This window comes from Biomphalaria glabrata, chromosome 6, assembly GCF_947242115.1.
Source record: "Biomphalaria glabrata chromosome 6, xgBioGlab47.1, whole genome shotgun sequence".
Lineage (NCBI taxonomy): Eukaryota > Metazoa > Mollusca > Gastropoda > Planorbidae > Biomphalaria > Biomphalaria glabrata.
This window is the reverse complement of record NC_074716.1, coordinates 6,574,248-6,601,557: the sequence shown is the minus strand read 5'-3', so window position 1 is coordinate 6,601,557 and position 27,310 is coordinate 6,574,248. Positions and strand designations below refer to the sequence as shown.

At 36.3% G+C, this 27,310-nt stretch overlaps 1 protein-coding gene across 4 annotated transcripts in view; it reads right to left on the bottom strand.

Annotated features, from left to right (window-relative positions):
- LOC106065898 (uncharacterized) overlaps window positions 1-23,308 on the bottom strand; it is an 86,899-nt gene extending 63,591 nt beyond the window's left edge. For 2 of the 4 annotated variants that reach the window (XM_056033812.1, XM_056033814.1), the window contains exons 1-8: window positions 23,120-23,308; window positions 20,390-20,474; window positions 17,634-17,839; window positions 13,775-13,870; window positions 12,914-13,130; window positions 9,833-10,056; window positions 7,364-7,441; window positions 4,125-4,270 (exon numbers count right to left, since the gene is read on the bottom strand). In XM_056033812.1, coding sequence (XP_055889787.1) covers window positions 4,125-4,270; window positions 7,364-7,441; window positions 9,833-10,056; window positions 12,914-13,130; window positions 13,775-13,870; window positions 17,634-17,839; window positions 20,390-20,447 — 1,025 coding nt within the window. In that variant the 5' untranslated portion in view covers window positions 20,448-20,474; window positions 23,120-23,308. Of the gene's footprint in view, window positions 1-4,124; window positions 4,271-7,363; window positions 7,442-9,832; window positions 10,057-12,913; window positions 13,131-13,774; window positions 13,871-17,633; window positions 17,840-20,389; window positions 20,501-23,119 lie in introns of all 4 variants that reach the window. The other 2 variants (XM_056033813.1, XM_056033815.1) reach the window with 2 other exon arrangements.
- Between the last annotated feature and the right edge of the window lie 4,002 nt (window positions 23,309-27,310).

Genomic DNA, 27,310 nt, shown 5'->3' with positions numbered 1-27,310 from the left:
TTCCATATATTCTCAGCTAGTATATTCCATATATTCTCAGCTAGTATATTCCATATATTCTCAGCTAGTATATTCCATATATTCTCAGCTAGTATATTCCATATATTCTCAGCTAGTATATTCCATATATTCTCAGCTAGTATATTCCATATATTCTCAGCTAGTATATTCCATATATTCTCAGCTAGTATATTCCATATATTCTCAGCTAGTATATTCCATATATTCTCAGCTAGTATATTCCATATATTCTCAGCTAGTATATTCCATATATTCTCAGCTAGTATATTCCATATATTCTCAGCTAGTATATTCCATATATTCTCAGCTAGTATATTCCATATATTCTCAGCTAGTATATTCCATATATTCTCAGCTAGTATATTCCATATATTCTCAGCTAGTATATTCCATATATTCTCAGCTAGTATATTCCATATATTCTCAGCTAGTATATTCCATATATTCTCAGCTAGTATATTCCATATATTCTCAGCTAGTATATTCCATATATTCTCAGCTAGTATATTCCATATATTCTCAGCTAGTATATTCCATATATTCTCAGCTAGTATATTCCATATATTCTCAGCTAGTATATTCCATATATTCTCAGCTAGTATATTCCATATATTCTCAGCTAGTATATTCCATATATTCTCAGCTAGTATATTCCATATATTCTCAGCTAGTATATTCCATATATTCTCAGCTAGTATATTCCATATATTCTCAGCTAGTATATTCCATATATTCTCAGCTAGTATATTCCATATATTCTCAGCTAGTATATTCCATATATTCTCAGCTAGTATATTCCATATATTCTCAGCTAGTATATTCCATATATTCTCAGCTAGTATATTCCATATATTCTCAGCTAGTATATTCCATATATTCTCAGCTAGTATATTCCATATATTCTCAGCTAGTATATTCCATATATTCTCAGCTAGTATATTCCATATATTCTCAGCTAGTATATTCCATATATTCTCAGCTAGTATATTCCATATATTCTCAGCTAGTATATTCCATATATTCTCAGCTAGTATATTCCATATATTCTCAGCTAGTATATTCCATATATTCTCAGCTAGTATATTCCATATATTCTCAGCTAGTATATTCCATATATTCTCAGCTAGTATATTCCATATATTCTCAGCTAGTATATTCCATATATTCTCAGCTAGTATATTCCATATATTCTCAGCTAGTATATTCCATATATTCTCAGCTAGTATATTCCATATATTCTCAGCTAGTATATTCCATATATTCTCAGCTAGTATATTCCATATATTCTCAGCTAGTATATTCCATATATTCTCAGCTAGTATATTCCATATATTCTCAGCTAGTATATTCCATATATTCTCAGCTAGTATATTCCATATATTCTCAGCTAGTATATTCCATATATTCTCAGCTAGTATATTCCATATATTCTCAGCTAGTATATTCCATATATTCTCAGCTAGTATATTCCATATATTCTCAGCTAGTATATTCCATATATTCTCAGCTAGTATATTCCATATATTCTCAGCTAGTATATTCCATATATTCTCAGCTAGTATATTCCATATATTCTCAGCTAGTATATTCCATATATTCTCAGCTAGTATATTCCATATATTCTCAGCTAGTATATTCCATATATTCTCAGCTAGTATATTCCATATATTCTCAGCTAGTATATTCCATATATTCTCAGCTAGTATATTCCATATATTCTCAGCTAGTATATTCCATATATTCTCAGCTAGTATATTCCATATATTCTCAGCTAGTATATTCCATATATTCTCAGCTAGTATATTCCATATATTCTCAGCTAGTATATTCCATATATTCTCAGCTAGTATATTCCATATATTCTCAGCTAGTATATTCCATATATTCTCAGCTAGTATATTCCATATATTCTCAGCTAGTATATTCCATATATTCTCAGCTAGTATATTCCATATATTCTCAGCTAGTATATTCCATATATTCTCAGCTAGTATATTCCATATATTCTCAGCTAGTATATTCCATATATTCTCAGCTAGTATATTCCATATATTCTCAGCTAGTATATTCCATATATTCTCAGCTAGTATATTCCATATATTCTCAGCTAGTATATTCCATATATTCTCAGCTAGTATATTCCATATATTCTCAGCTAGTATATTCCATATATTCTCAGCTAGTATATTCCATATATTCTCAGCTAGTATATTCCATATATTCTCAGCTAGTATATTCCATATATTCTCAGCTAGTATATTCCATATATTCTCAGCTAGTATATTCCATATATTCTCAGCTAGTATATTCCATATATTCTCAGCTAGTATATTCCATATATTCTCAGCTAGTATATTCCATATATTCTCAGCTAGTATATTCCATATATTCTCAGCTAGTATATTCCATATATTCTCAGCTAGTATATTCCATATATTCTCAATTTGTAGCCCTCTACGCCTACTCCTATCTACACTTAAACTTACGCTAACGAGCATGACAAACGTACAGGTTCCCGGTCATTTCATCCCGGTCACTTCATCCCCTGTCATTTCATCCCCGGTCATTTCATCCCCGGTCAATTCATCCCCGGTCACTTCAACCCGGTCAGTTCATCCCCGGTCACTTCATCCCCGGTCACTCCATCCCCGGTCACTTCATCCCATGTCACATCATCCCCGGTCACTTCATTCCCGGTCACTTCATCCCCGGTCATTTCATCCCCGGTCACTTCATCCCCTGTCACTTCATCCCCTGTTACTTCAACCCGGTCATTTCATCCCCGGTCACTTCATCCCCGGTTACTTCAGCCCTTGTCACTTCATCCCCTGGTCATTTCATTTTCTGATATTTTCATCATCTGATCATTTTTATCTAACAAATTGTAATTTAAAAAATCATGAAAAGAGCAATATTTAATGTATTCATTTTTTTATTTAAATGATTAAATATTTCATTGGGGATGAAATGACTGGGGATGAAGTGTCCGGGGGACGAAGTGACCAGAGGAGGAAATGGCAGGGGATGATGTAATCGGGGATGAAATGACCGGGGATGAAATGACCGGTTACCAAACTTACATTAACGAATCTCTTCTGAGATAGCTACAACTGGAACTAATTTGAAAAAAAACGTTTAGCTACACACATATACATTATCAGGAGTTACGTGGTGTACTAACTAAGCGGCTACTGGAAGCACGGAAACCATCTCACAGGTACCGCACTCTTCATTGGTCCCAAAAAAAAACAAGACAAAGTTAAAAAATAAAATTGCCAGCGATCGCTGTTATGTATGTAATGCGCATTAATAAAGATAAGTTCCATTTCTATTTATATTCACACTCCTTGACTTTGTAATACAATTTGTTTAGTAAAAGAAAAAGGTAAAGATTGAAAATAATGAAAAATAGAGTACAATAAAACTGGAATGGCTCTCGTTAATCCTTGAATCTCTAGACGTTACTTAGAAATATTTTATTTGCGGCTCAAACTAAGAATATCGCCATGTTTCTTCATTACCTTCTATAGCAGGGGTTCTCAACCTGTGGGTCGCGACCCCTTTGGGGGTCGATTGACCATTTGCCAGGTGTCGCCTAAGACCATCGAAAATATGGATTATTTTTGTCTATTCTTCTTTTTGCTGTGTATGGGGGGAGGTGGGGGTCGCGGCCGAGTGGGGGATTTTAAAAAGGGGTCGCCGAGCTTAAAAGGTTGAGAACTGTTGTTCTATAGAAATAGTCACAACTGCTCTATAGCAATCAAACATATTGACTTATTATATGCTCCACATAAAGGTAAAAATATACGTGTTATATTTGGGCCTTTGTGTCTTGCAGCTGTCACTTTTTTTTTTTAAAGTTGTCTGCATTGAACATTTTTTTTTGGGACGCGACCACACCGGCCTATTTTGGTACCGGCCCATCGGGCATTTGTCCATATAGCCAGTCCAACCCTGACCGTAAGTAAGGCTCTAGTTCGGTTCCCATCTCTAACTTTACAAAAATAGAAGCAAGTTAGATAATGCTCTTTCCACAACGTATGCATTACATTTGACGCCCCAATTCCTCTCCCCTTATTAATAAATGCTAGGAAAATTCTTACCCAGTAAACAGTATCACGTGATCGTAAAAGCCGATGATTGCACGACCAGGACCAACAAACAATTTTTCGAGAGCAGCAAGAGCATCCTGGCTTTTCAATTTACCATCCGAAGCGTACTTGTCAATAAAACTTGAAGAATAGGTTGTCTGGGGAAGACAATCTGTTAATGTTATTCACTATTAAAAAAAACAAACTATTTTAAAAATCCTTAAAAAAAACAATCTTATCTTAAAGGAAGAACTTCGCACGTATAAGAATATCTCTCAATAATGTAGAAGGTATTTCCTTTATTCAATATCAAACAAAATATTTAATTATCAATGTATGGTCTCCATTAGTTGTGAAGCTACTGTGGGTAATCTTATAGAAATGAGATGAATGCCTGGTGTGAGCTAAATGAACGATGTCGCCCACACAGCAGCTCCTCACTCTTCATGAGGATGATGTATCCAAATCAGAAGTATATGCTGATATAATTTCAACTTGATCCGTGAAAGGGGAAGAAATAGATTGTACAATTATTTTAGTTGACAAAACCTTACATATATTGTGGGTGGCATCATTTGGTCGGATTGATTTTACCAAATGGACATTAAGCTTTCTATGTCCAGACATTGTAGAACGGGAAATAAATTGTCTATGACAGTTATCTTATCTTATCTTATATAATACAGACGTTACTTAAAAAAAGAAGATGATTATGTCCTACGCGTCATGCATTTAGTCATGCATATTAACCAATGACTTAAACTCTGCCAAGTCACTGGTTTTCCTGGCTAGCTCAGGCAACCCATTCCATGCTCTAATAACACTAGGGAAGAAGGAGTATATGTACAAATTTGTCCTAGCATATGGGACGAGGAATGTGCCTTTATCTTTGTGTCTTTCAGAGTATTTTATTAAATTTTGTTTTTGTATTTGAAGATTATGGTTCAGTGTTTTATGTATGATTGCTACTTTACTTTTGAGCCTTCTGTCCTGAAGGCTTTCTAAATTTAGTGATTTTACTAAAGGTGTTACTCAAGTCAAATGTGAATATTTCTTTGTTATGAATTTCATTACTCTATTTTGTGTCTGTTCCAGTTTCTTAATGTTTTCTTGAGTTGAGGGGTCCCAAACGGAGGATGCATATTCTATTATTGGCCTAACCAAGGTTAAATAACATTAGTTCAAAGTGTGTATACATTTCTTTGACGCACCCTGTATTTGTGAATACTAAATGATTAATTTCCCTTACCGGCGTTAAACAAAATAATTAATTACCAGTAATGAATTCATACATTTTTTTTTATTAATTCACGTCTAGTGCAAGTTTAAACTTGATCTGAGAATGAGTGTGTGGTTTATTTTAAATGAATAAACATCTACGAAACTAGATGTCTAGATTTAAATCTGGATAAAAAAGACACAAGCTTAAATGGTAAAAATGTATCGGTTAAAAAGATTAATTTTAAGCATCGTATCACTCTAACACATCTCTCTTCAAGAACTACTTCAGGGACGATAATGGAAAAAAAATCCGACTAAATCTTGAAAGATACAATCACTAATAATTCTGTGCAATTAGAATGATTTTTTCCAATTTTTTTTGCTTAGCCTATTATCATGCTTTTAGCTTTCTCAATGAGCTATGATGCTATCACTGGTCAGGACCAGTTAGGAAAAGGAAGGGGGAGAGAATGGTGTATTTGGGTTACTGTTATTGTGTTGGCACACAACAAACAGCATTCTCAACCAGTGCTAAAGACTAATCAAGGGAAATAATTCTACTTATACCAACATATCTGTCAAGAACGATTGCTTTTCTTTTTGTTCAAGATAACAAACAAAATAACTACCGGTTAATTAATTAATTGTTTCATTTTTTGCTGATTATTGTCAGGTGGAATAATTAATTGAACGAAATTTTAGCTTTATATGAACTAGGGTGTGGGAAAATAATGTGTACAAACTTTTTACCAGACAGACAGATTGAGATGATATAAGCTTTGTACAAATCAAGTTTAACAGATTATAAGGTATATTTTCCGTGTATCACTATATTCGCGTCTTTATTCCTTAATACACTAAGTTTTGTAAAATATGTAAAGAAGCTGATTGATAATTTTTTTTTGAAATATATTGCTTTATTTTATGTTAAAAGTATTTTTAATGCTTTTTTTTTTGTTGTTGTGACTGACAAAGCAACAATCAATTTTTTTAAAAAGTTAATTAACTATTGGTAATACTTTGTTTGTTTGATATTAAACTAGGGAAAGAAATAATACTTGACAGATGTGGTGATATAATTAGTCTCCTTGAGAAGGCTTAAGTTTAAATTCAAGTCCTACAATCTTTTGTTTTTTTAATGCATTTAAAAAGCGATCACGCTAACATTGACGGACACTCCCCCCCCCCCTCCCCATTTATATTTACCAACTGGTACAGGCAAGTGATAGGATCGTAGCGAGATAAAAAAAACATAGTTAACTAGCTAATTGGTTACTTTTTTAAAATTGATTATTGTGATGTCATGTAAAAAATAATTTATTAAATTTCATGTTGATATTAGTTCGGGTGTCAGAGAAATAACGTATACACTAACTTTTTACCATACAGACACATTGACAGACTGACAAACAAAGTGAGTGGATATATGCTTTATAAAAATATGGTTTTCTTTTCGAACAGATTTATTCATGTCTAGAATGTAGATCTAATACAAATTGTATTTACATGACTAATTAATAGCAGCAGGCTGATACTAACTGGGCTATACATCTATAAAATGTTGTATATTTAGAAATGCATCTGAAAAGATTTAGCTCCTATATTATCAAAACTATAATTGGTGGTTTAGTGGTAAAGTGCTTGGCTTCCGAAACGGGAATCCCGGGTTTGAATCCTGCTGAAGACTGTGATTTTATATTTCGGGATCTGTGGGCGCCTCTGAGTCCACCCAGCTCTAATGGGTACCTGACATTAGTTGGGGAAACGTAAAGGCGGTTGGTCGTTGTGCTGGCCACATAACATTCTTGTTAACCTTTAGCCACAGAAACTAGCGACCCTTACATTATCTGCCCTAAAGATCACAAGGTCTGAAAGTGCCTATTTTATCATTATCATTACAACTCTGCGATAAAGGCTATTAATTGCCGAGCTATATTTAACTCAACTCACTCCGCCTTTTGTTTGTAAACATATATGTAGATCTATATACATAAAGCGATTTTATATGGTAATTAATTTATATTTAATACCTCAAGGACGAATATTTTGCACAGACGAATATGAATCGTGTAAAGTGGATTGAGGATGCCTCTATAAAACATGTCAATCTAAAAGAAAAAAAACAGAATGCGTCAGTAACCAAATAGTTTCCTTTAAGAAGGGACGTGAAAGTATATCATATACAAAACAGCAAAAAACTTAAAGGTTTATCTCAATTAAGAAAATATATTTTTAAAATCCAAGACAAAATAAAGTTTGACTAGTCTTTGGGCAAGGTCAAGAAGGAATCACTTAAGATCGGCTACATTTATGGATAGTAGTCTTGAAAGCAAGAAAGCTGTACTTATAGTTGGCCTCCTTCAGTCGTAGAACGACTATGGTTCAATTCGCACACTTCCTCTTGTGGCTGTGGAGCCCTATTTTGGAGAGACACTCCCGTCCACAAATATTGCATGTCAAGGTGGCGTTCGCTTCGGTGGCAGAGGAGCTGGCCATTTTTCGTATTGTACGTTTTTCTTCCTGAGCTGAGACCCATGTACTTTCACTGTCCATAGCTTTCTTTGTCACTGTTTCTCTCCATCTGGTGCGGTCTAGAGCTATGTCTTCCCAATGGTCAGTATTGATGTTCACTGATTTAGGTCCCGTTTTATTACATCTATGTAACGGAGGTGGGGGCGACCAGTTTTTCTTGAGCCAGTCGCGAGATGTCCGTAGAGGATGACTTTTGAGATGCGATTGTCCTCCATCCGGCGAACATGTCCAAGTAAGCGCAAGCGGCGTTGTCTGATGGCTGTAAAGATGCTGGGAATACCTGCTCGTGCGAAGATCTCAGTATTGCACACTTTTTCTTTCCATGTGACATTCAAGATCCTACGGAGACATCGCAAATGGAATGAGTTTAGTTTTCTCTCTTGCTTTGCCTAGGTGGTCCATGATTCGCTGCCATACAGTAGAGTAAATATTCTCACTGAGCTCTACCCAGTATTCATTGGGACAGATTCTAGCTGTCCTCTGTACATTGGCTCTAGCTTCTTTCAGATTTAACAGGTTGCGTTGGGTAGGTTTTGCCTTGTATGTAGCGAGTGCATCTCTCTTTGCTCTGATGACAGGTGCTAAAATAGCTGACTTTGAGTCAAACCAATCATTTTGTTTAGTAATTTTTCTTCCAAAGATTTCCAGGGAAGTCTTTTGTATGGTGGACTTGAGGTGTTCCCATTTCTCTCTCGCTGTATTTGCAGAGACATTTTTGTACTCACGTTCAAAAGATTCCGCAAACTGTATCTGAAGATCAGGGTGACACATCTAGCTTTCATCCGATTGGGGTCTTCGAATCTGCTTGGTATGGTGGACTGTGTTAGGACCTGATAAGCTTGACAAATTTTAAGCACTTTTGTCTTACCATGATTAGGTCTAGTTGGTGCCAGTATTTTGAGCGAGGATGTCGCCGAAGTACTCTGTGCTGTGGTGCTGTGGTCACCGAGGATGATAACCTGTTCCGTATTTGCGATCTCACCAACGAAAGTGGCCCCTGGCGCCCTGCTCTACGTCAATTGATCATTTAAGCTTATAACCGGTGACTGCCACTTCCCGTGTTTGGCCGACGCCAAGGGCGAAGCTGGAGTGAATTTTCCAGTTTTTGGGGTTAGGGCTTTGAAAAAAAAAGTGAGATGAAAGCCTGGGCATTGTTTATGGTTGGTACGATGTCGCCCACACAGCAGATCCCCCCTCTCCGCGCAACTGATGTGACCAAATGAACGGAATATCCGATACAGTTTGGGATCAGTAGCGCCGCAGGCTTTGCCATACTGTAGCTCGGTGTGCCACAGTCTGCCTAAGCGTTTACCAGCTCCTAATTTTTCCTTACTGTTGTCTGCCAAAGCCTTTCCCGTGTTTGGGTATAGCCGCAAGGTAGCAGAGGTTCAGATTCAGAGTTTTTCTTCTCCTAGGTGGGTAGCCAGCCAAGGCTAACGAGCACCTCCTGCACTAAGCTTACTGGTTTAGGCGCCAGTTTCTCGCCTTTGCCCTTTCTCCGGTCTGTTGTACGTATTTATTATTATGATATTATTGTGATTGTTCTTCTGTAGTAGGACTCAATAACCGTTGATCTTGTTTGAAATTTCCTCTTTTTATGATGGGATCTTGTTGTGGTACCTTACTAGGATAATTGGGACAAGAGTTTATAGCACAGTTTTTCGTGCTGCATTTAGTATGCATATAAGTTGGACATAATTAAAAACAATTAATAAGTCGAATGGGCACAACACATGATCTATCAACCTTCTTTCTCCATTCTTCTCTGTCATTGTTCTTTGATAGAATTTTAATTCTGATGTTCGTTGTTGAAAATATTAAAACCTGCCTTTTTACCTGCCAGGGTGGACCACTTTGGGGGCCGATTTTGAGTTTGTGTTTCCACACAAACTGTCTTTGTAGCCTTGTTTTTTTTTTTAATTTTACATATTATTATTACTCTTGAGTTTCGGTATTTGAGAACTCACCCCGCTAAACATCATAGCATAGTGCTCTTGAATATTCCGCCTAGCTGTGTAATAGTCTTTTTTAGCTTTTTCTAGAAACCATTCAAAGCGTAATCTGTCAATCAACACCACTTCATCCACGTAGTAGTCACGCATTGTGTTTCGGCGGCGTCTGCTTGGTGGGTCTGACCAAGATGTTGACTGGTTGATGACAGTCCATCGAACAGTCTTTTCTACTTCCGGCGCTGTGATAGACATTACATCCATTATACTTTAGACATTACATCTATTACATGTATTCTTACATTATGCATTCTATATACATTATATCTGTTGCATATATTTAATTTTTTAACATTTTGTACACCAAACTATAAGTGTGTGTGTGATGCTGATTCCTATACATTGAAAGTAATCCACGTTTACAAAACTTTCGATGTGTCCGGAATACAGGGTAGAGGAAGTATACGTAAGCTAAGATTTTTAATAAACCATATTTTTTTTTTTTGCGTGCAATGTTTAGCAAAATCCCAAAGCTTGTAAATTGTACTAATATTTACTTGGCAAAATGAGTGTCAATCCATCTGAAAATGTCTCCCTATTTCCTTTCAATTACTTCGTTTTTCTTTAGGTTCCATTTTATAGCCATTACATTTTTTCATTTCTTTTTGTCTTATTTGTCTCCCTTTCCCTTTGTCTATGTATTTCCGTATATTTTAAGGACTTTTTTAGTATATTTTGCAATTTCGGGAGATTTCCAGTAGCTCCTGGTAAATCGACAGGAGTGCGCGGGAAATCTGTTTTAAGTTATAAAATGGTTTAATTTAATATTGTATACACCTTGAATTAGCGCGGGTTCCATGAAAGTGCGGATGCTTCGGTCAGATAGGTTGCAGTGGCCTAAGACCGGCCCTGCAAAATAGTGGCGTATGCTATGCCGCCCGTCGACTAGTTTATATATAAATCCTCAATTGTGATTTTAAAAAAAAGGCTGTTCTTCGTTGCGTAGCGTCAAAATTCTAAATGAAATTTACGTATAGGCCTATACTGAGAAAGGTCAAACAATGTGAGACACGTTGGCTGAGTGGTAAAGTGCTTGGCTTCAGAACCAGAGAACCCGGGATCGAAACCTAGTGACAACGGAGATTTTTTTTTTATTATTTTGGGATTTTCAGGTGCCACTAAGTCCACCCAGCTCTAATGGGTGTATTAGATTTCTTGGCGAGAAGTACAGGTGGTCGGTCATTGTGCTGGCCACATGGCACCCTCGATAACCGTGGGCCACAGAAACACGATATTTGCGTCATCTGCCCTATAGATCACCACGAGGTCTGAAGGGGAAAGTTTACTCCTTTAAAAACATATAATATTAAGATTATAATCTATATATATAATTCTCTTCTCCCCTAAACAGGTCAAACAAGAAGTAAAGGAAAGATCACTCTCTTATTTCTGCGGATAGTCACCCCACGAAAAAAAAACAAGAGGGGGGGGGGGCTGGAGAACACGTTTTTACAGCTCGCTACGGATGGCTGCGCGCTGGACTGTCAAACCCTGCCCGCTCCCATCCCATGCGGGAGTTTTGGACTAGGAAGTAAACTATCGTCAACTCTGAAGGAACATCCGAAACATGTAAAATATTTTACAAACACTAAATAGCAGGGCCGGACTTAAGCATTGTGGCACCTATTTGAAACGGATTTGGTGGGGCCATGTTTGTGTAGGGAAGCGGAAAATAAGTGAAATTTAAGTTTGTATTAGAAAATAAATTCGTCTATGCATTTATTCATTCTTTACTACGTACAGAATTACTTTACGAGCCATGCATGTAGCAAAGTCATACAGTATATCATAATAATTATGTTTCCCACATAGATCCCGTTCAATAGCAAGAATTACTAGATGTTTCAATCTATCTTTGAGAATTGTTGACCTCAAGTAATTCTTCATTAGTTTGAGGCGCGAGAAGCATCTTTCACCTGATTACACAATTACGGCTAATGCATAATGCTGTTTTTATTAATAGCGCGTAGGATTGACGTTTTCCTTATTGAATGGCACCGCAAAATGACAATTTTTGTCTATGTATTTCCGTATATTTTAAGGGCTTTTTTAGTATATTTTGCAATTTCGGGAGATTTCCAGTAGCTCCTGGTAAATCGACAGGAGTGCGCGGGAAATCTGTTTTAAGTTATAAAATGGTTTAATTTAATATTGTATACACCTTGAATTAGCGCGGGTTCCATGAAAGTGCGGATGCTTCGATCAGATAGGTTGCAGTGGCCTAAGACCGGCCCTGCAAAATAGTGGCGTATGCTATGCCGCCCGTCGACTAGTTTATATATAAATCCTCAATTGTGATTTTTAAAAAAAGGCTGTTCTTCGTTGCGTAGCTTTTCCCAATTATTATATCACAAAAAATCAAACGAATTATACACAAAATGAAATAGGTTTACATTAAAAATAGATTAAGTCTTATCTAAATAGATTCACATTTAACCTATAAAGTGACATGACCAAGCCACTGATGTGACTGACAGTTTCATGTTTAACCTATAGTGTAATATAAGCGAGGCACTGGTGTGACTGATTCATATTTAACCTAGAAATATATCTATAGAAGTACAATAACTTCGAACCTAAAGATTTAAGGATGTGTACAGACATTTTCGCTGACCAAGTTAAGGCTGCATAATTTGTCACAATGATGTCTTTGTCCGACGGGGATCTGTTAATATTTAGTCGTCTTCTGCGCCTGTCTTTTGAGCTTTTCTTGAGGCCTCCATTGTGTTTGTCCCTTCGCCTTCGTCAGAGCTGCCAACTGCTAGTCTCTATGCCAGTGTTTTTCAAACTTTCTCCCATTTTGATTATTTAGCGGAATACTTATTTTTTTTTAGAGAGATTAATTCACGTGATGGCTTAGTGGTTAATTAGTCCAGTAGTTCGTGGAACACCTATCCAGGACTCTAGGGTAACAGTTTGGGAAACACTGCTTTTTGACATTAAGGACAATATTGCACTTGAGCTGATCTTGTTTAAATAAATAGCGATTTTTTTTTAACTCCAACAAAACATCAAAACATGTGAAGTCACGTGACGTACGTGGTATTCGTGTGTCAAACAGATCCAATGTTGTGCTTCTAAGCAACTCTAACTTATAAACATAGTGGTCAAATGTTGTCCTTGAGCGAGGTGTAGTAGATTCAGTCCTTGTAGGACTGGAGAACATCTCGAGGGACAGATTTCTCCAAGGCTTTTTAGGCGTTTTGTCATCAGAGTCAAACAGGTATTCGGAGTTGTCCATTTGGAATACAGCTTTCTGAAACAATTAGAGTTTTAAAACCTTCGTAATGCAACAAATCAATATCAATTACAAATTGTTACTTTAAAAAAAAAACATATAATACAGACTTATTCATCTTTAGTGCTTTCTGATTCATTTCTATTGTGAACACTCTGGGGGGGGGGGGAAGGTTATCTGGGAGAAAGTTTCGTGTAGTCTTTGGGCGTTTAGCAGATCTCATTTAGCTTATGGCACTCAAACTCTGCGTACCTGTCAATGTAGCCAGGTGGAATATAACACAAGGTCGATAGAAAAAACAACAGGCTTTAAATTCAAGAAATAGACAATAGGTTTGCTAGTCTTCTGCCCTGTCTCTAAGATTATTAATGTCAATAATGGTGTTTCCATATAAAGTGCCTCTCGAGGTCTTCAGTAACCTTTGTTTCGTATTATGAAAGAAAATAATAAAATATAACGTTTTTAAATGGCTCCAAATACTTTATATAAAATAGTTCTAACCAATATTTATTGAAAACTGTAAATTATAATAATAATTGTTGAAAAGACTACGATGAATTTTTTTCTCTGCAAGGAAAATCACGACAGAGAATGAATACTCGTTCGTTTCAAAGTTAATAATAATAATTATGATAGTAATTGTAAAAATCTGGGCAACTTACCAAGTGAAATCTAGAATTATTGTTGGACAATGTCTCTGGTGACCTTTTAATACAAAACACGGCCTTGTGGTTAGTATCATGGTAGTAGCCTATATCCTTGTAATGACAAGAGAATTTATTGAGTAGTAATAAAAAAGTTGAGCTTATCTAAAGATAGGACGCACTAATTACATATCATACATAGAAAAGTTTTCTTTTAATAGTAAAATAAATAGAGAATGTATATCACTTTTCGCCGTTTAGCGCATAGAGTCTAAGTTCTTCCTAGAGATAGATCAGATTTTTCATAGGCGACTTTCACACTCATTTCCCAGCTGGTATCCTCCAGTTGTAGGTCTACTCAGAAGTTTTGACGCCTCGTTTGTTGGGCGGCCTTGTTTTGGCTTTCCATTTTTCGACTTTTATGCAACGGCTGACTTTGTTAAACATGTTTCTTCTTGGATAAGGATATACTGTATAAATATTCTATTTTCCTTAACCAATTTACTTATAGGGCGGCTGCCCGTGTGGGAAAGGTTTTTCTCTCTTGGTGACTTCAACTCTGAAAGTTATTCCTAGGATCCTTAATAGCCATTGCTGCAGAGCGACCTAGCCACGCAAGTGTAGGTGGCTGTTGTAAATATGTGTTGAGGGGATGGATCTAGGTCTTCAATTTGATTTTTGTAAAGACGACTCCTGCTTTGCCTATCTGACATGCCATATCTTAATAAGGCTTCCTAAAAAAAAGTTAATTTTTAAACATATTTAAGCTCTTTATGGCTAATCTTGATAGGAGTATGTATTGAAATGTAGCCGATACGCATAACTTTGGTTTTATGGAGCTTTATCTAAAGGCCGATTCTGGGCGCACGTCTATCGAGTCACTCCGTCATCCCTTGTATATGAAGTTCCCTTTTCAGACCTTGCGAGCTAGAGGGCAGATGGTGCAATGGTCTTCTATTTCTCGGTTAACGAGGGTTTTATGTGGCCAGCACAACGACCAACCGCCTTTACTTTTCCGCGACGATTGTAAGGTACCGATTAGAGCAGGGGTTCTCAACCTATGGATCGCGACCCCTTTGGGGGTCGATTGACGATTGGTCAGGGGTCGTCTAAGACCATCGAAAAAATGGATTATTTTTGTCCATTCTTCTATTGCTGTATATGTGTGTGCGGGTGGGGGGGGTCGAGGCAGAGTGGCGGATTGTAAAAAGGGGTCGCCGAGCCTAAAAGGTTGAGAACCGCTGGATTAGAGCAATGTTGACTCAGAAGCTGATCTCAAAATTAAAAATCCCAGTCATCATTAGGATTTGAATCCGGGACCACCAGTGTAGAAGTCAAGCGATTTATTGCTCATCCACCTCGCCTCCTTTCCTTGTATATATATGTACATGTAATGACGTCTGTTGCTATATTGTTGTCATGTCAAGGTACGTTAGTTTGTTTAGCTTGCCCCATGAAATACTGAAGACAAAGTTATGATTTAAAACAACAGGAAGCAACTAAGACTACTTGTGCGCTTTCACAAAAGATGCTTGCGCTCCATCATAGAAATACGGTGGCAAGATCGCACTAGAAACAGCGATGTCCTTGATGACACCTGATATGGACAGTATAGAGGGACTTCTTATGGTCCGAGAGCTTCGCTTGGCAGGGTACGTATCCTATAGGGAGACGAACGTATTCCAGAGCTCGACGTAACATAGGCGCCCCACGAAAACGCTTCAAAGACCAGCTTAAACGTCATCTTGCTTTAGCTGAAATAGAAGAGGGCAACTAGTTGCATGCGGCCTCAGAAAGAGACAGCTGGAGGTCACTCACGAAGGCCGCGGGAAAGACATTTGAGACCAAAAGAAAATCTGCTGCCGAGGAGAGACTCAGAAGGTGAAAATAAAATTTAAAAAATCTTAATCGACTACCGGTGGACAATGGTTATGCATTTCTTGGATGTGTCAAAATACGTAGGTCAAAGCTGGGGCTGCGTAGCCAAGGGAAATACTGCATTCCTCATTAATCTTCGGACTTGAAAAGAAGCCTTATTATTATTACTATTATTGTAATGGCTATCAAGATAAAGAAAGATGACGTGATAAAACCGGGCATCACACCATGTCTAAATGTTGAAGAACTCCGTTGTTCCATCGTTTGTTTTGACAAGGCAGCTGAATTCGCTGTGCAGATATTTCAAAGTATGGAAGAAAAACGTATTGCAGGATGTAATATTTACACGCTATTTTTCAAAATGATTCCTGAAAGTTGTTTTTTTAATCCACCAAATTGATCATCGAATTTCATGGATATTCTAGACACTGCTCTGTGATGTGATGGAGAGTAAATGCATGATCAGCAATCCTGCTTGCTCTTCTCTGAACTTTAAATTTGAGGCAATAGTAATCATCACAGCAAGACAGAGTAAAAATTTGCTACGGAAGTGAGAAAAAGTTTATGCCTCTGAAAGGCTTGCAGTTTGCCACGTAGCTCTTTATTTTTATTTTTATGATCACTATTTTTTATCAGTCCTCAGGGGCTTCTGGTCTTTGTTATTTTTAGTTTTAGCGACGGATCTCAGAGTCATTGTGCATAAAAACACTTTTAATTTAAACAAAAAAGATCGCAGTTGGTTTGAGGAGGATCATATCAACTCTACTACTTATTTGCGTCCCGTTAGTCTTTCATTAATACAGGTTTATCATGTTTGTATTTGGTGGATGGACGTTTTGACAAAGACAATGTGATGGGGAATTTTCATGTCTTTCTGGTAAACAACTGTATTTTGTTTCTTGGCACTTGTGTTTAAGACTTGTCCATTTCACAGGCAACTTTTCTTTCAGACTTGTTTGCGTGTTGGTCTCGTCTGCCTCTTGTGTTCTCAATTTTCCTCTTTTCTAAATTTAGCATGTTTACATCGTTGATCAGTTTGTGTGCTCTGTCTGGTATCCATCGCCTCTTGTATAAACCGTATCTCCTTCCAAAGACTCCCTCGCGGCTTGTTTCATTATTACTTCATTAAGTTTCAGTTTCTCTTCTTTAGGCACAAGCAGAAAATGTTTCAACAAAAATAAATTTAAAAATTCTCACAAAGACAGACTCTTTCTAAATGTCAACAAATTGATTGGTAAGCATGCTATACAAAATACCTTATTTTACAAGTAAAATAAAATAGTTGTTAACTTTAAAGACACATTTCATTCTCCATGAATCTACTTACTTTTAATATGAGTGATTTAAAAATAAAGAACATGCTTATTCAGTCCTCATTCCCTCCATTTCCCTGAAAATAACTCCTGGTTAAGCGAAGGTATAAGTCCAATCAAAAGTATATTAGATTCTAAATATAGGTCAATAGATTCTGACTTACAGAATGGTGCCCAAATGCTCTTGAGTGTGTAAAAATTGATTAAACACTTTTATGAATAGGGTCTACGTACAAAAATGTTCAAAATACGGATGATCAAATCAAATTTAGTTTTAGAAGATTATATTTTTAAAAAGTATAAATGTCAAGCTAAAAGTTTTCTAGGTGTGACATTTTAGCTAGTAATTATTTTCTCAAAGATAAACGTGAAGAGTCCAAATTTCTAGGAGAATCATTAGAACAGTTTTCGAGAAACGTGTCAAGTTTTTTTTTTCAACCATTAAGAATTTTCAAACTGAAAAAATAGGACTTACAGAAAAATCTAAAATATGCTTAAAAATGATTACATGCTTTCAAAAAGACATATCAATACTTTCGTATTCTGTACATAGTACGAAACAATTTTTATAAATTTCTTACATTGAGAAGTCAGAATGTACAAGTCTAATTTCTATAATCGGTTATTTGTTTATTGCAAGATGTGGCCAAACTCTAGACAAACTAAATAATTAGTTCCGTTGTTACCTTTCTGGGTCTAGTTTTCACTTTCCGACTTTGAAAAAATCCTTCCCTGTCGATGTCGAGAGTATAGAGAGGAATGTCAACGTCAAAACTCTGCGCACGCCTGAGATTGAATTTGGTTAGAAATTTCGTTTCTGTGCTAAAAGTCACATTGAACTGGTCAGGCATTTGATCACCAGTGTTGTCACTCGCCTCATATTGGAACATAACTATGGAAAAAAAAAAGGTTTCTATTTTCATGACCATAAATAAATAAGAGAATAGATACAACAAAAATGTGCAAATCAATCTTTTGCGATAAATTGAAAACTAAACAAACAATTACTATTTTTGTTCCATGTAAAATGTTTTATAAAGCTTATATCCACTTACTCCGTCTGTCTCTCTGGTAAAAAGTTACGCTATATCTACTACACCCATTCTCGAATCAAATTAAAACTTTGTACAAGTATTCATTTAAATAGGCGAGACATAAATAAAAAAAAAAGTAACCAATTAGTCAATGAATTATTGGTAATTAATTGTTTCATTTGATTTAGAATAAGGGAAACAGCTTCGACATTGTATAGATATATAAACTCAAAATCCTCTTGGCTACGCTTATGAAATTTGGTGACTGTCGTTTGCATTATTGTTGTTTTTCTTTTTGTTGTTTTATAGAAGAGGTATTTTATTCTCATAACACCATGAAAGGGGGATTATAAACTCAAAATCTCTCTTTGCTGCGCTGGCGCAAGTGATAATTTAACATTAAAATCACACCTAAAGTAAACAAAAAATAATCAGTCACAAATTTCTCCCTGGTTAGGGGAGGCGGTTGACAGGGGTTGTTACTTGAGTCACAATTTAATAGCGAAGGTCACTAAAATCAAAAATGTTAAGGGGTTGACAGGGGTTGTTACTTGAGTCACAATTTAATAGCGAAGGTCACTAAAATCAAAAATGTTAAGGGGTTGACAGGGGTTGTTACTTGAGTCACAATTTAATAGCGAAAATCACTAAAATCAAAAATGTTAAGGGGTTGACAGGGGTTGTTACTTGAGTCACAATTTAATAGCGAAGGTCACTAAAATCAAAAATGTTAAGGGGTTGACAGGGGTTGTTACTTGAGTCACAATATAATAGCGAAGGTCACTAAAATCAAAAATGTTAAGGGGTTGACAGGGGTTGTTACTTGAGTCACAATATAATAGCGAAGGTCACTAAAATCAAAAATGTTAAGGGGTTGACAGGGGTTGTTACTTGAGTCACAATTTAATAGCGAAGGTCACTAAAATCAAAAATGTTAAGGGGTTGACAGGGGTTGTTACTTGAGTCACAATTTAATAGCGAAGGTCACTAAAATCAAAAATGTTAAGGGGTTGACAGGGGTTGTTACTTGAGTCACAATTTAATAGCGAAGGTCACTAAAATCAAAAATGTTAAGGGGTTGACAGGGGTTGTTACTTGAGTCACAATATAATAGCGAAGGTCACTAAAATCAAAAATGTTAAGGGGTTGATAGGGGTTGTTACTTGAGTCACAATTTAATAGCGATGACCACTAAAATCAAAGACTGTTGAGGGGTTGACAGGGGTTGTTACTTGAGTCACAATTGTGTACTGATGACCACTAAAATCAAAGGCTGTTGAGGGTTGAATGGGTTGTTACTTGAGTCACAATTTAATAGCGATGACCACCAAAATCAAAGACTGTTGAGGGGTTAACAGGGGTTGTTACTTGAGTCACAATTGTGTACTGATGACCACTAAAATCAAAGGCTGTTGAGGGTTGAATGGGTTGTTACTTGAGTCACAATTTAATAGCGATGACCACTAAAATCAAAGACTGTTGAGGGGTTGACAGGGGTTGTTACTTGAGTCACAATTTAATAGCGATGACCACTAAATTCATCTTATGAAGTGCATTTACTTTGATTGGTTCTTACGCATTTCTTTTATAATTAGCTCATTGAACTTTTAGTAAAACTATCTGAGAAACAACAATACCCACTCTCCTCTTGGCCACATATTTGTTCAGCCAGCCTCATCCCTATAAATAAAAATTCCATTCGTCACCCAACCGCGTGGACCACCACGAAAAAGTCATGGGAAGATAACTCTTTCATTTCTGCAAGTCAGAATAGAGTTACCCCACGTAACTTTCACGGTGACAGAGAGCGAGGCTCAGAAAAAAAAAGGAGAGGATGGGAGAGAACAAGTATTCTCTTTACATTCTATTCTTGACTACATTTATGTATGTTTTTTTTATATACGTCAAGATCGGGTGTCATTAAAATAGTTGCATGTTTTTTTGTGTAGCAATTATTTTTTTTTTGCCCCTTCGTATTGCCCTTCGTTTCCTAACCATGGCCTTCGCCTTAACATATAGTTCGTGAAGTCAATATGTCTTTCAATGTAGTCAAAATTCTTGCATCAGATAACTCTTTATTTCAATCAGTCGCATACTTCTGGATAAATGTCATCGACAAAACTATTGTTCTCGAACTTTGCAAGCTTTTGTTGCAAACATTGGGATAACTATGGCGACGCCTTGTCCGTTGTTCTTACAGACGGAAGCAGTCATACCCTCTGCTCGACAATACTCTGCCTACATGAATACTTCCGTCTAATAGAGGCGTATGCTACGCCGCGGGTCGACTAGTTTAAAGATATAGTCATGAGTGTGCATAATGGGGTTACATTTTTTTATATAAAAAGCAACATACTAGTTTCTAAGAAGTTATTAGACAAATGTTTTTATTTATAAATCGCACTAACCTTCAATACCAGTGATATGACTAATGATGGCAGAGAAAATTACAACAACATTAGACATTCTCCAGAAAGTTCTCTTTATTCAAATCTGTTAATATTGAATATATTTACTATCTGTTTAAATACAAATATTAGGATTATCAATATACTCTATATTATGAAAAAAAAAATTGTAGTGAAATATATTATGAAAGAAATATATTTAATTTTAAAGTTTTATGAATTTTACATAGTGTTCTCTGCCACACCTTCTATTTAGGCCGTGACAGGTGGTCACTAAAAACCGTGTCCAGAACACGAACGAGACACCTCTGAGTTTAGAGAGAGGAAATAAAAGATGATATGCCAGTTACTATGGGAGCTTAGTTGAGAGCGGACGTACGTGAGATATTGTATTTTGAGATTTAACGTATTTTGAAGATTGTGTTCATACTTGGATATAATTTATAACTATTTGTATGACCAGCCGCATATGGCTGGATATTATCATTATTCTTCATTCTTTATGTTTCTTAAACTCACAGTCCAAGTTTCACTCCAAGCACCTGAAAATGAATGATTATCTACAGATAGACGAACCCACGCTTCTATTGCATTATTACACACTGCATTACGAGTATAAAAGACGTTACATTGTCGAAATAATTTATTAGACACTCAAATACTTGGCGCTTAACTTTTCTTTAGATTCCCTCATTGTACCTTTTTTTTTAATTTAAGGTGATACGATCAAAATGAGACAAATACAATTAATAAAACATGTCATTTAATTATATTCTCAACAATACCTGTAAGGCTTACGTGTGTATGGAGGTAATTACAACTAAATAAGATGTAAAAACGCAAAGGCTGAGTGGTGAAGCGCTTGGCTTTCGGGTTCGAATCCTGGTGCAGACTGGGATTTTAATTTCGGAATCATTGTGGGCGACTCCAGTGGCGTAGCTAGGATATGTGATGCCCAGGGAGGCAGATCTTTAAGATGCCCCCCTTTTTTCCCAGTAATATTCGAAATATAACAGCTGATAGATGTGCATTTTTTCAAACTACAAGTAATACAAATGTATTGTACGTGTATTTTCGCTTGCATAACTATTTATTATTTCTTTATGTTTTATTAATAAATTTCGAAACTATTAGTTCCAAATTTTTCATCGTTGATATTAACATTTAGAACAGGATCATGTAGTCGATATAGTTTCATTTTTATAAAACTCATGATCTCAAACAAGTCCTTGTTTCAGAAATTTAAAGTCTGCGACAAGTTGAAGTTGAAGCCTCGTTCGCTCCATACAAATTTCCTTTTTTGTTAATGTGGCTATGAGCACTATGGGATTGATTTTGATTACGTATTTGTTTTGGAACTAGCTTGGTACGGAGCAAATGTTCTTTTTAGAGCCTGTTTACATATTTTTGTTTATAGCGTGGTAGATTTTCATAATCATTCAATATTATGCAATGCACTTCTGTTACAGAAGTCAACCAATAAAACCTACTCATTCACAAGGATCGCCGTAAACAGACATCCCCTTGAAGTGGTAGACCAATTCACACATCTGGGTAGAATAGTATCAAATGACGCTTCACTTGATAACCGTCTGGCCAGGGCCAGAAACCTTCAGGCGACAGTTTGGCGGAAAAAATAGCGCTTCCTGCCTAAAAAGATCAATGTCTATCAGGCGGTGCTTCTGTCAACCCTTAAATGGATCTGAGGCATGGACACTATACAAAAAGCAACTAAGACTACTTGAGCGCTTTCACCAAAAATGCTTGCGTTCCAACATGGACATATGGTCTACAAACCGCGATGTCTTTGCGAACGCCGGTATGGTGAGTATAGAAGGACTTCTTATAATCCGACAGTTACGCAGGGCAAAGGCAATCGTTTTTGGTGAGCTAAAAGGTGGCCGACGTAACAGAGGCGCCCCACGAAAACGCCTACAAGACTTAGGTGCTAACTTGCTCTAGCTAACATAGAAGAGCGCATCTGGTTGGATTCGGCCTCAGAACGAGACAGCTGGAGATCACTCAAAAAAGCCGCAGGGTACACATTTGAGACCAAAAGAAAATCCGCTTCGGACGACAGAAGCAGACGGCGAAATGAAAATCTTAATCGACCACCTGCAGACACTGGTCATTTTTCTGTTAATGGTAAGGTCAAGGTCTGGGCATTCTTTTAAGAAGTCACTGACAATGCTCTGTAGATCATTTTCAGAGCAGAACACATTTAGAACACATTCGTCCGCAAATAGCAAATAGCCGCCACGGGTTGAATAGGCCACTATCAAATCTGTATGCTATATTTATCCCGTTGTTTTCTCTATTTGTGAATGCATCTGTCAGCATAGCAGAGAACATGATACTGAACAGTGTAGGTGCTAGAACACAGCCTTGCTTTACCCCGTTTGATACTTCGAAGGAATCTGATGGTTCTCCACTTTCCTGGACACGAGCCTTCATGCCATCATACAATAGTCTCACCATGGATATGAATTTTGTAGATCTTTTAATTAATAACTAAACACTAACATTTGTAGTCGACATTTAAACTATAGTCTTTATATTTATGACTTTCTAAGAAATATCTAGACTGGAATATTATCTTTAAATCTAATCTGTCTATAAACTAAAACCTATGTAAATGTATAATTAAAATATTTTTTATACTTTATAATTTATATATATATAATATTCTACAGAGGTATGGTCTGTAGCTAGCGTATCAATTATACTTACATCAAGATACACATTTAGATCTAGATTTCTACAAGTAATTGTATAAATAAATCAATACATTGTTTCAATGCTTCTAGCAAGATTCGAACTAAAATTAAATAGATCTCTAACCATAGACTTATATATTATAAGTCAATGTCTCTAACCCCGACAAAGACTTCACAATACAAATAAAAATGTTCCTATTCTAGTTTTAGATCTATCCAGTTTGGTATATTGTATTTAGTTTCGTATTTTGTTTTCGTCTATAACCGGCTTAAGGAATGACTTTCAAAGCCTGTCCAATGTTATGGCATAGCTGCAATCCAGCAGAAGCGTAAATTATAAATGTATTCTCTTATTTATAAGCTAGGTATATGGGCGCCCGCAGTGGAGTGCAAAGGAAAATCTGAATATCTGAATTTGTTAATGCTGAAAACACTAAAACTAGATCAAGGAAATAGTAAATAAAATGTGTCCGTTCAGTAAATTAGCGGTGTAATTGAAGCTATCCCTCTAGAAAGTCAAGTTAGGGTGTGTCTCGTGATTTGTTTGAAACAAATGCTCTTTGTCTACTCTTTCTTTTTTATTTCGCAGGAATCATTCTCCTTTATTTCTCTAACATTATCTAAGTCATTGGTTAAATTGCAAGAGTAGATGCATGACGCGTAGGACGAAATTATATTGTTTTTTTGAAGTAACGTCTGTATTTTATATAACAAAAAGATTAAAAGGTCATTATTTTGTCTATATTTTTTAAAATGGTCAGATCTGGATTTTATTTGTTTATATATATTTTACTTTATATATATTTATATAGTTCGTCCATCGTGGTTCGATGATGACCACTTTGTCATCCAGGGGGCTGAGGGTTTTGCACTAGGTTTTTATGCCTCCTTATGTGGCTGGTGAGACATATGTCAGCCCGGAATGTTCGGCAGCACACTGGGCAGGTTATTCCAACTGGAGCTAGTGTCGTTGGCCTTGATTGTCTTCTCTGGCGTTTTTTTTTATTTTCCAGCGTTGTTCTCTTTTCCTCAGCAACCTGTGCGTCAGTTTTCACAGCGCGACACCATGATGCTCTGTCGTGTGCCTCTGTCTCCCAGGTGCCTGGGTCTATGCTGAACGCCTTCAGAGAAGCTTTGAGGGTGTACCTGAAGCGCTTTCTTTGACCACCTTGCGATAGTTTTCCTTCGCTTAGTTGGTTATACAAGAGGTTGTTACTTGAGTCACATTCTGAAGACGTACCCTGCCTATCGCAGCTGGGACTGCATCAGGATTGTGTGGATAATTTGCAGACCAGCTCTTGGTATTTTGTCTTGTCATTTTACATTCAGTGTTTTTCTTAGATATGTCATGTGGAAGACACAAGACACATATATTTTACAAAGACAATTAGATGACTTACAGAAATGGGAATCAAATTGGAACATGTCTTTCCACCAAGAAAAATGTCAGTTGTTAAGAGTAACAAAAAAGCTAAAACAAATTAATTCCACTTATCTTATTCATGGCAAACCAGTAAAACAGACTAAAAATGCAAAATAACTAGGTGTTATAAAAAATGAAAAAGTGTCATGGAATCCACGTATTGATGAAACTATCAAAAAAATCAAACAAAGCATTAGGATTTATTAAAAGAAATTTCTATAAATCAAATAAGAACATAAAACTAAAATGTTATTTAACATTGGTTAGGCCAATAATAGAATATACATCCTCAGTTTGGGACCCCTCAACTCAATATAACATTAAGAAACTGGAACAGACACAAAATAGAGCAGTGAGATTCATAACAAACGAATATTCACGCTTAACCTTTAGTAAAATCACTAAATTTAGAAATCCTTTAGGATAGAAGGCTCAGAGTAAAGTAGCTATTATACATAAAACACTGAACCATAATCTTCAAATACAAAAACAGAATTTAATAAAATACTCTGAAAGACACAAAGATAAAGGCACATTCCTCGTCCCATATGCTAGGACAAATTTGTACAAATACTCCTTCTTTCCTAGTGCTATTAGAGTATGTAATGGGTTGCCTGAGCTAGCCAGGAAAACCAGTGACTTTGCAGAATTTAAGTCTTTGGTTAATTTGCATGAATGCATGACGCGTAGGACGTAATCATCCTCTTTTTTGAAGTAACGTCTGTTTAATATAAGATAAGATAAGTGATTCAGTTTCTTTGCATGCTTTCTGTACAATGTTCACGTTTCTGAGGCCTAGAGCAATGCAGTTAGGATGACAGCTCGATAGATCCCTAGCTTTGTATTTGTGGTGATACCTTGTCTGTTCCAATCGTTTTTAGACAGTCTGCCATACGATGCTCTGGCCTTGGCGATACAAAGGTCAATTTCATTATCGATCTTTCCGTTTCTGGAGAGTGTGCTGGTAACATATATGAATTTGGCCTCTGCATTAAAATTATGTCCATTTATCTGGATGCTTGGATCCGAGTAGGCTTTTCCTGGAACAGGCCAATATAAGGCTTCAGTCTTTTTTTTTACTTTAGGTTTAAATTGAAGTACCTAACAGTTTGGCGTATAGCTTATTCTTTTTCTCTCTATTTTTTTTTTATATTGGTTCACCTTCACCATCACTTATCTCTTAGTCTGTTGAACCACTGGGCACCACACAAGATCTGGTAACAGTCTTCCTTCATTCCTGTCTTTTGCTTTGGATAGGGTTTCATTCAATTCATTCATTCATTCTTTGATGTTGTCTCTCCATCGCTTTTTCTGTCTGCCACTCTGCCTCTCTTTTTTTTTTCTGGTATATTTGTTTCGTTTGGTAGGCCTAAAGGAAAAAAATTAGGCAAAATTTCAGCGTGATCTGGGATTGTTTGTGAAAAAAAAAAGACTTGTACAGACGTTTTACCAGATAGACAGAATTGATATATGCTTTGTGAAAAAAGAGCTAAACAAAGGTTACAAAGACAGTTTGTGTGGAAACACAAACTCAAAATCGGCCCACGAAGTGGTCTACCCAGGCAGGTAAAATGCAAGTTTCGATAATTTCATAAAGAACATCATAATGAAATTCTATCAAAGGACAAATGACAGCGAAGAATGGAGAAAGAAAGTTGAAAGATCTTGTGTGGTGCCCCAGCAGTTCAGCAGACCAAAGGATGGGTAAAAGTAAATGTGTAATTATAAAGTTAGATGTGAACCTCTCTTAATTAATGTCTTATAATGAATATATAATTGCTCTTATTGTTTTGTAAAGGGTCAAGCTCTTATTCAAATCATGAAGAAAAAATCATTCCTTAAAAATAATTCCTTTAGTTAAATTTTCTATAGGGTCAGAGGTCTCCAGCAGTTTACGCGATAATATGGAAAATTACTTATTAATTGTTATCTCCAAGTAAGCATACTCATTACCCGGTTACCTGTGTAGAGTTTTGGCTTGAAGTCCAGCCCAGAAATTTATTTTTTTCTCCAAGAAAACAAACTCAGTTCCATCGAAAGCCAAGATATGACCTCTACTGTCAACATGTTGACACTATATTAATGTGGTCACCTGTCTATCTATGAAAATGTAACAAACAAAGCAAATAAAAGGGTGGGAGTTGTTCATCTCTCCCTATGTCTGGTCAGCATAACATAATTGAGAAATTTAACATGTTAACTAACCCACTCAAAGCTCAGGACAAACAAAGTTTTATAATATGCTTGCTATGAATGTAATGCATATTTATAAAGTAAAAATTACATTTCCGTCTTTGTAATAAAAGATACTTGGTACGAATGCATATATCTAAACACTTTAAAATGTTAATACATTAGTCCTACGTAACAGACACTAATGGAACCACGCCCATTTGATACATATGAATAGGTGCACTGTTTTTAAGATCTGATATCCCACCAACTATCCTGCTGTCTTTTTCGTCCGGAGCAGAATATGGCCGTCATTGAAAAATGGGCCGAAAATAAGCCAGAGCCGGAGCCAGTTCAGTCCTTATTAACATATAATAAGCTATAGTATAGACGGGTTAACCAATATGCAAGCTCTGGAATGCGTACGCTGCAAAACACCAACACAAGAGAAAGGCTTAGGAAAAGATGTCTGCGAAATCAACACTTATGGGTCAAACTTTGAGCTACATATCGTCTGCTAAATGTCAGTGCTACATGTAAAAAATAAAAACGAAAATTCAATGTGATTTTTGAACAGAAGTAACAAATAACTAAAAAGCTTAAATGTTT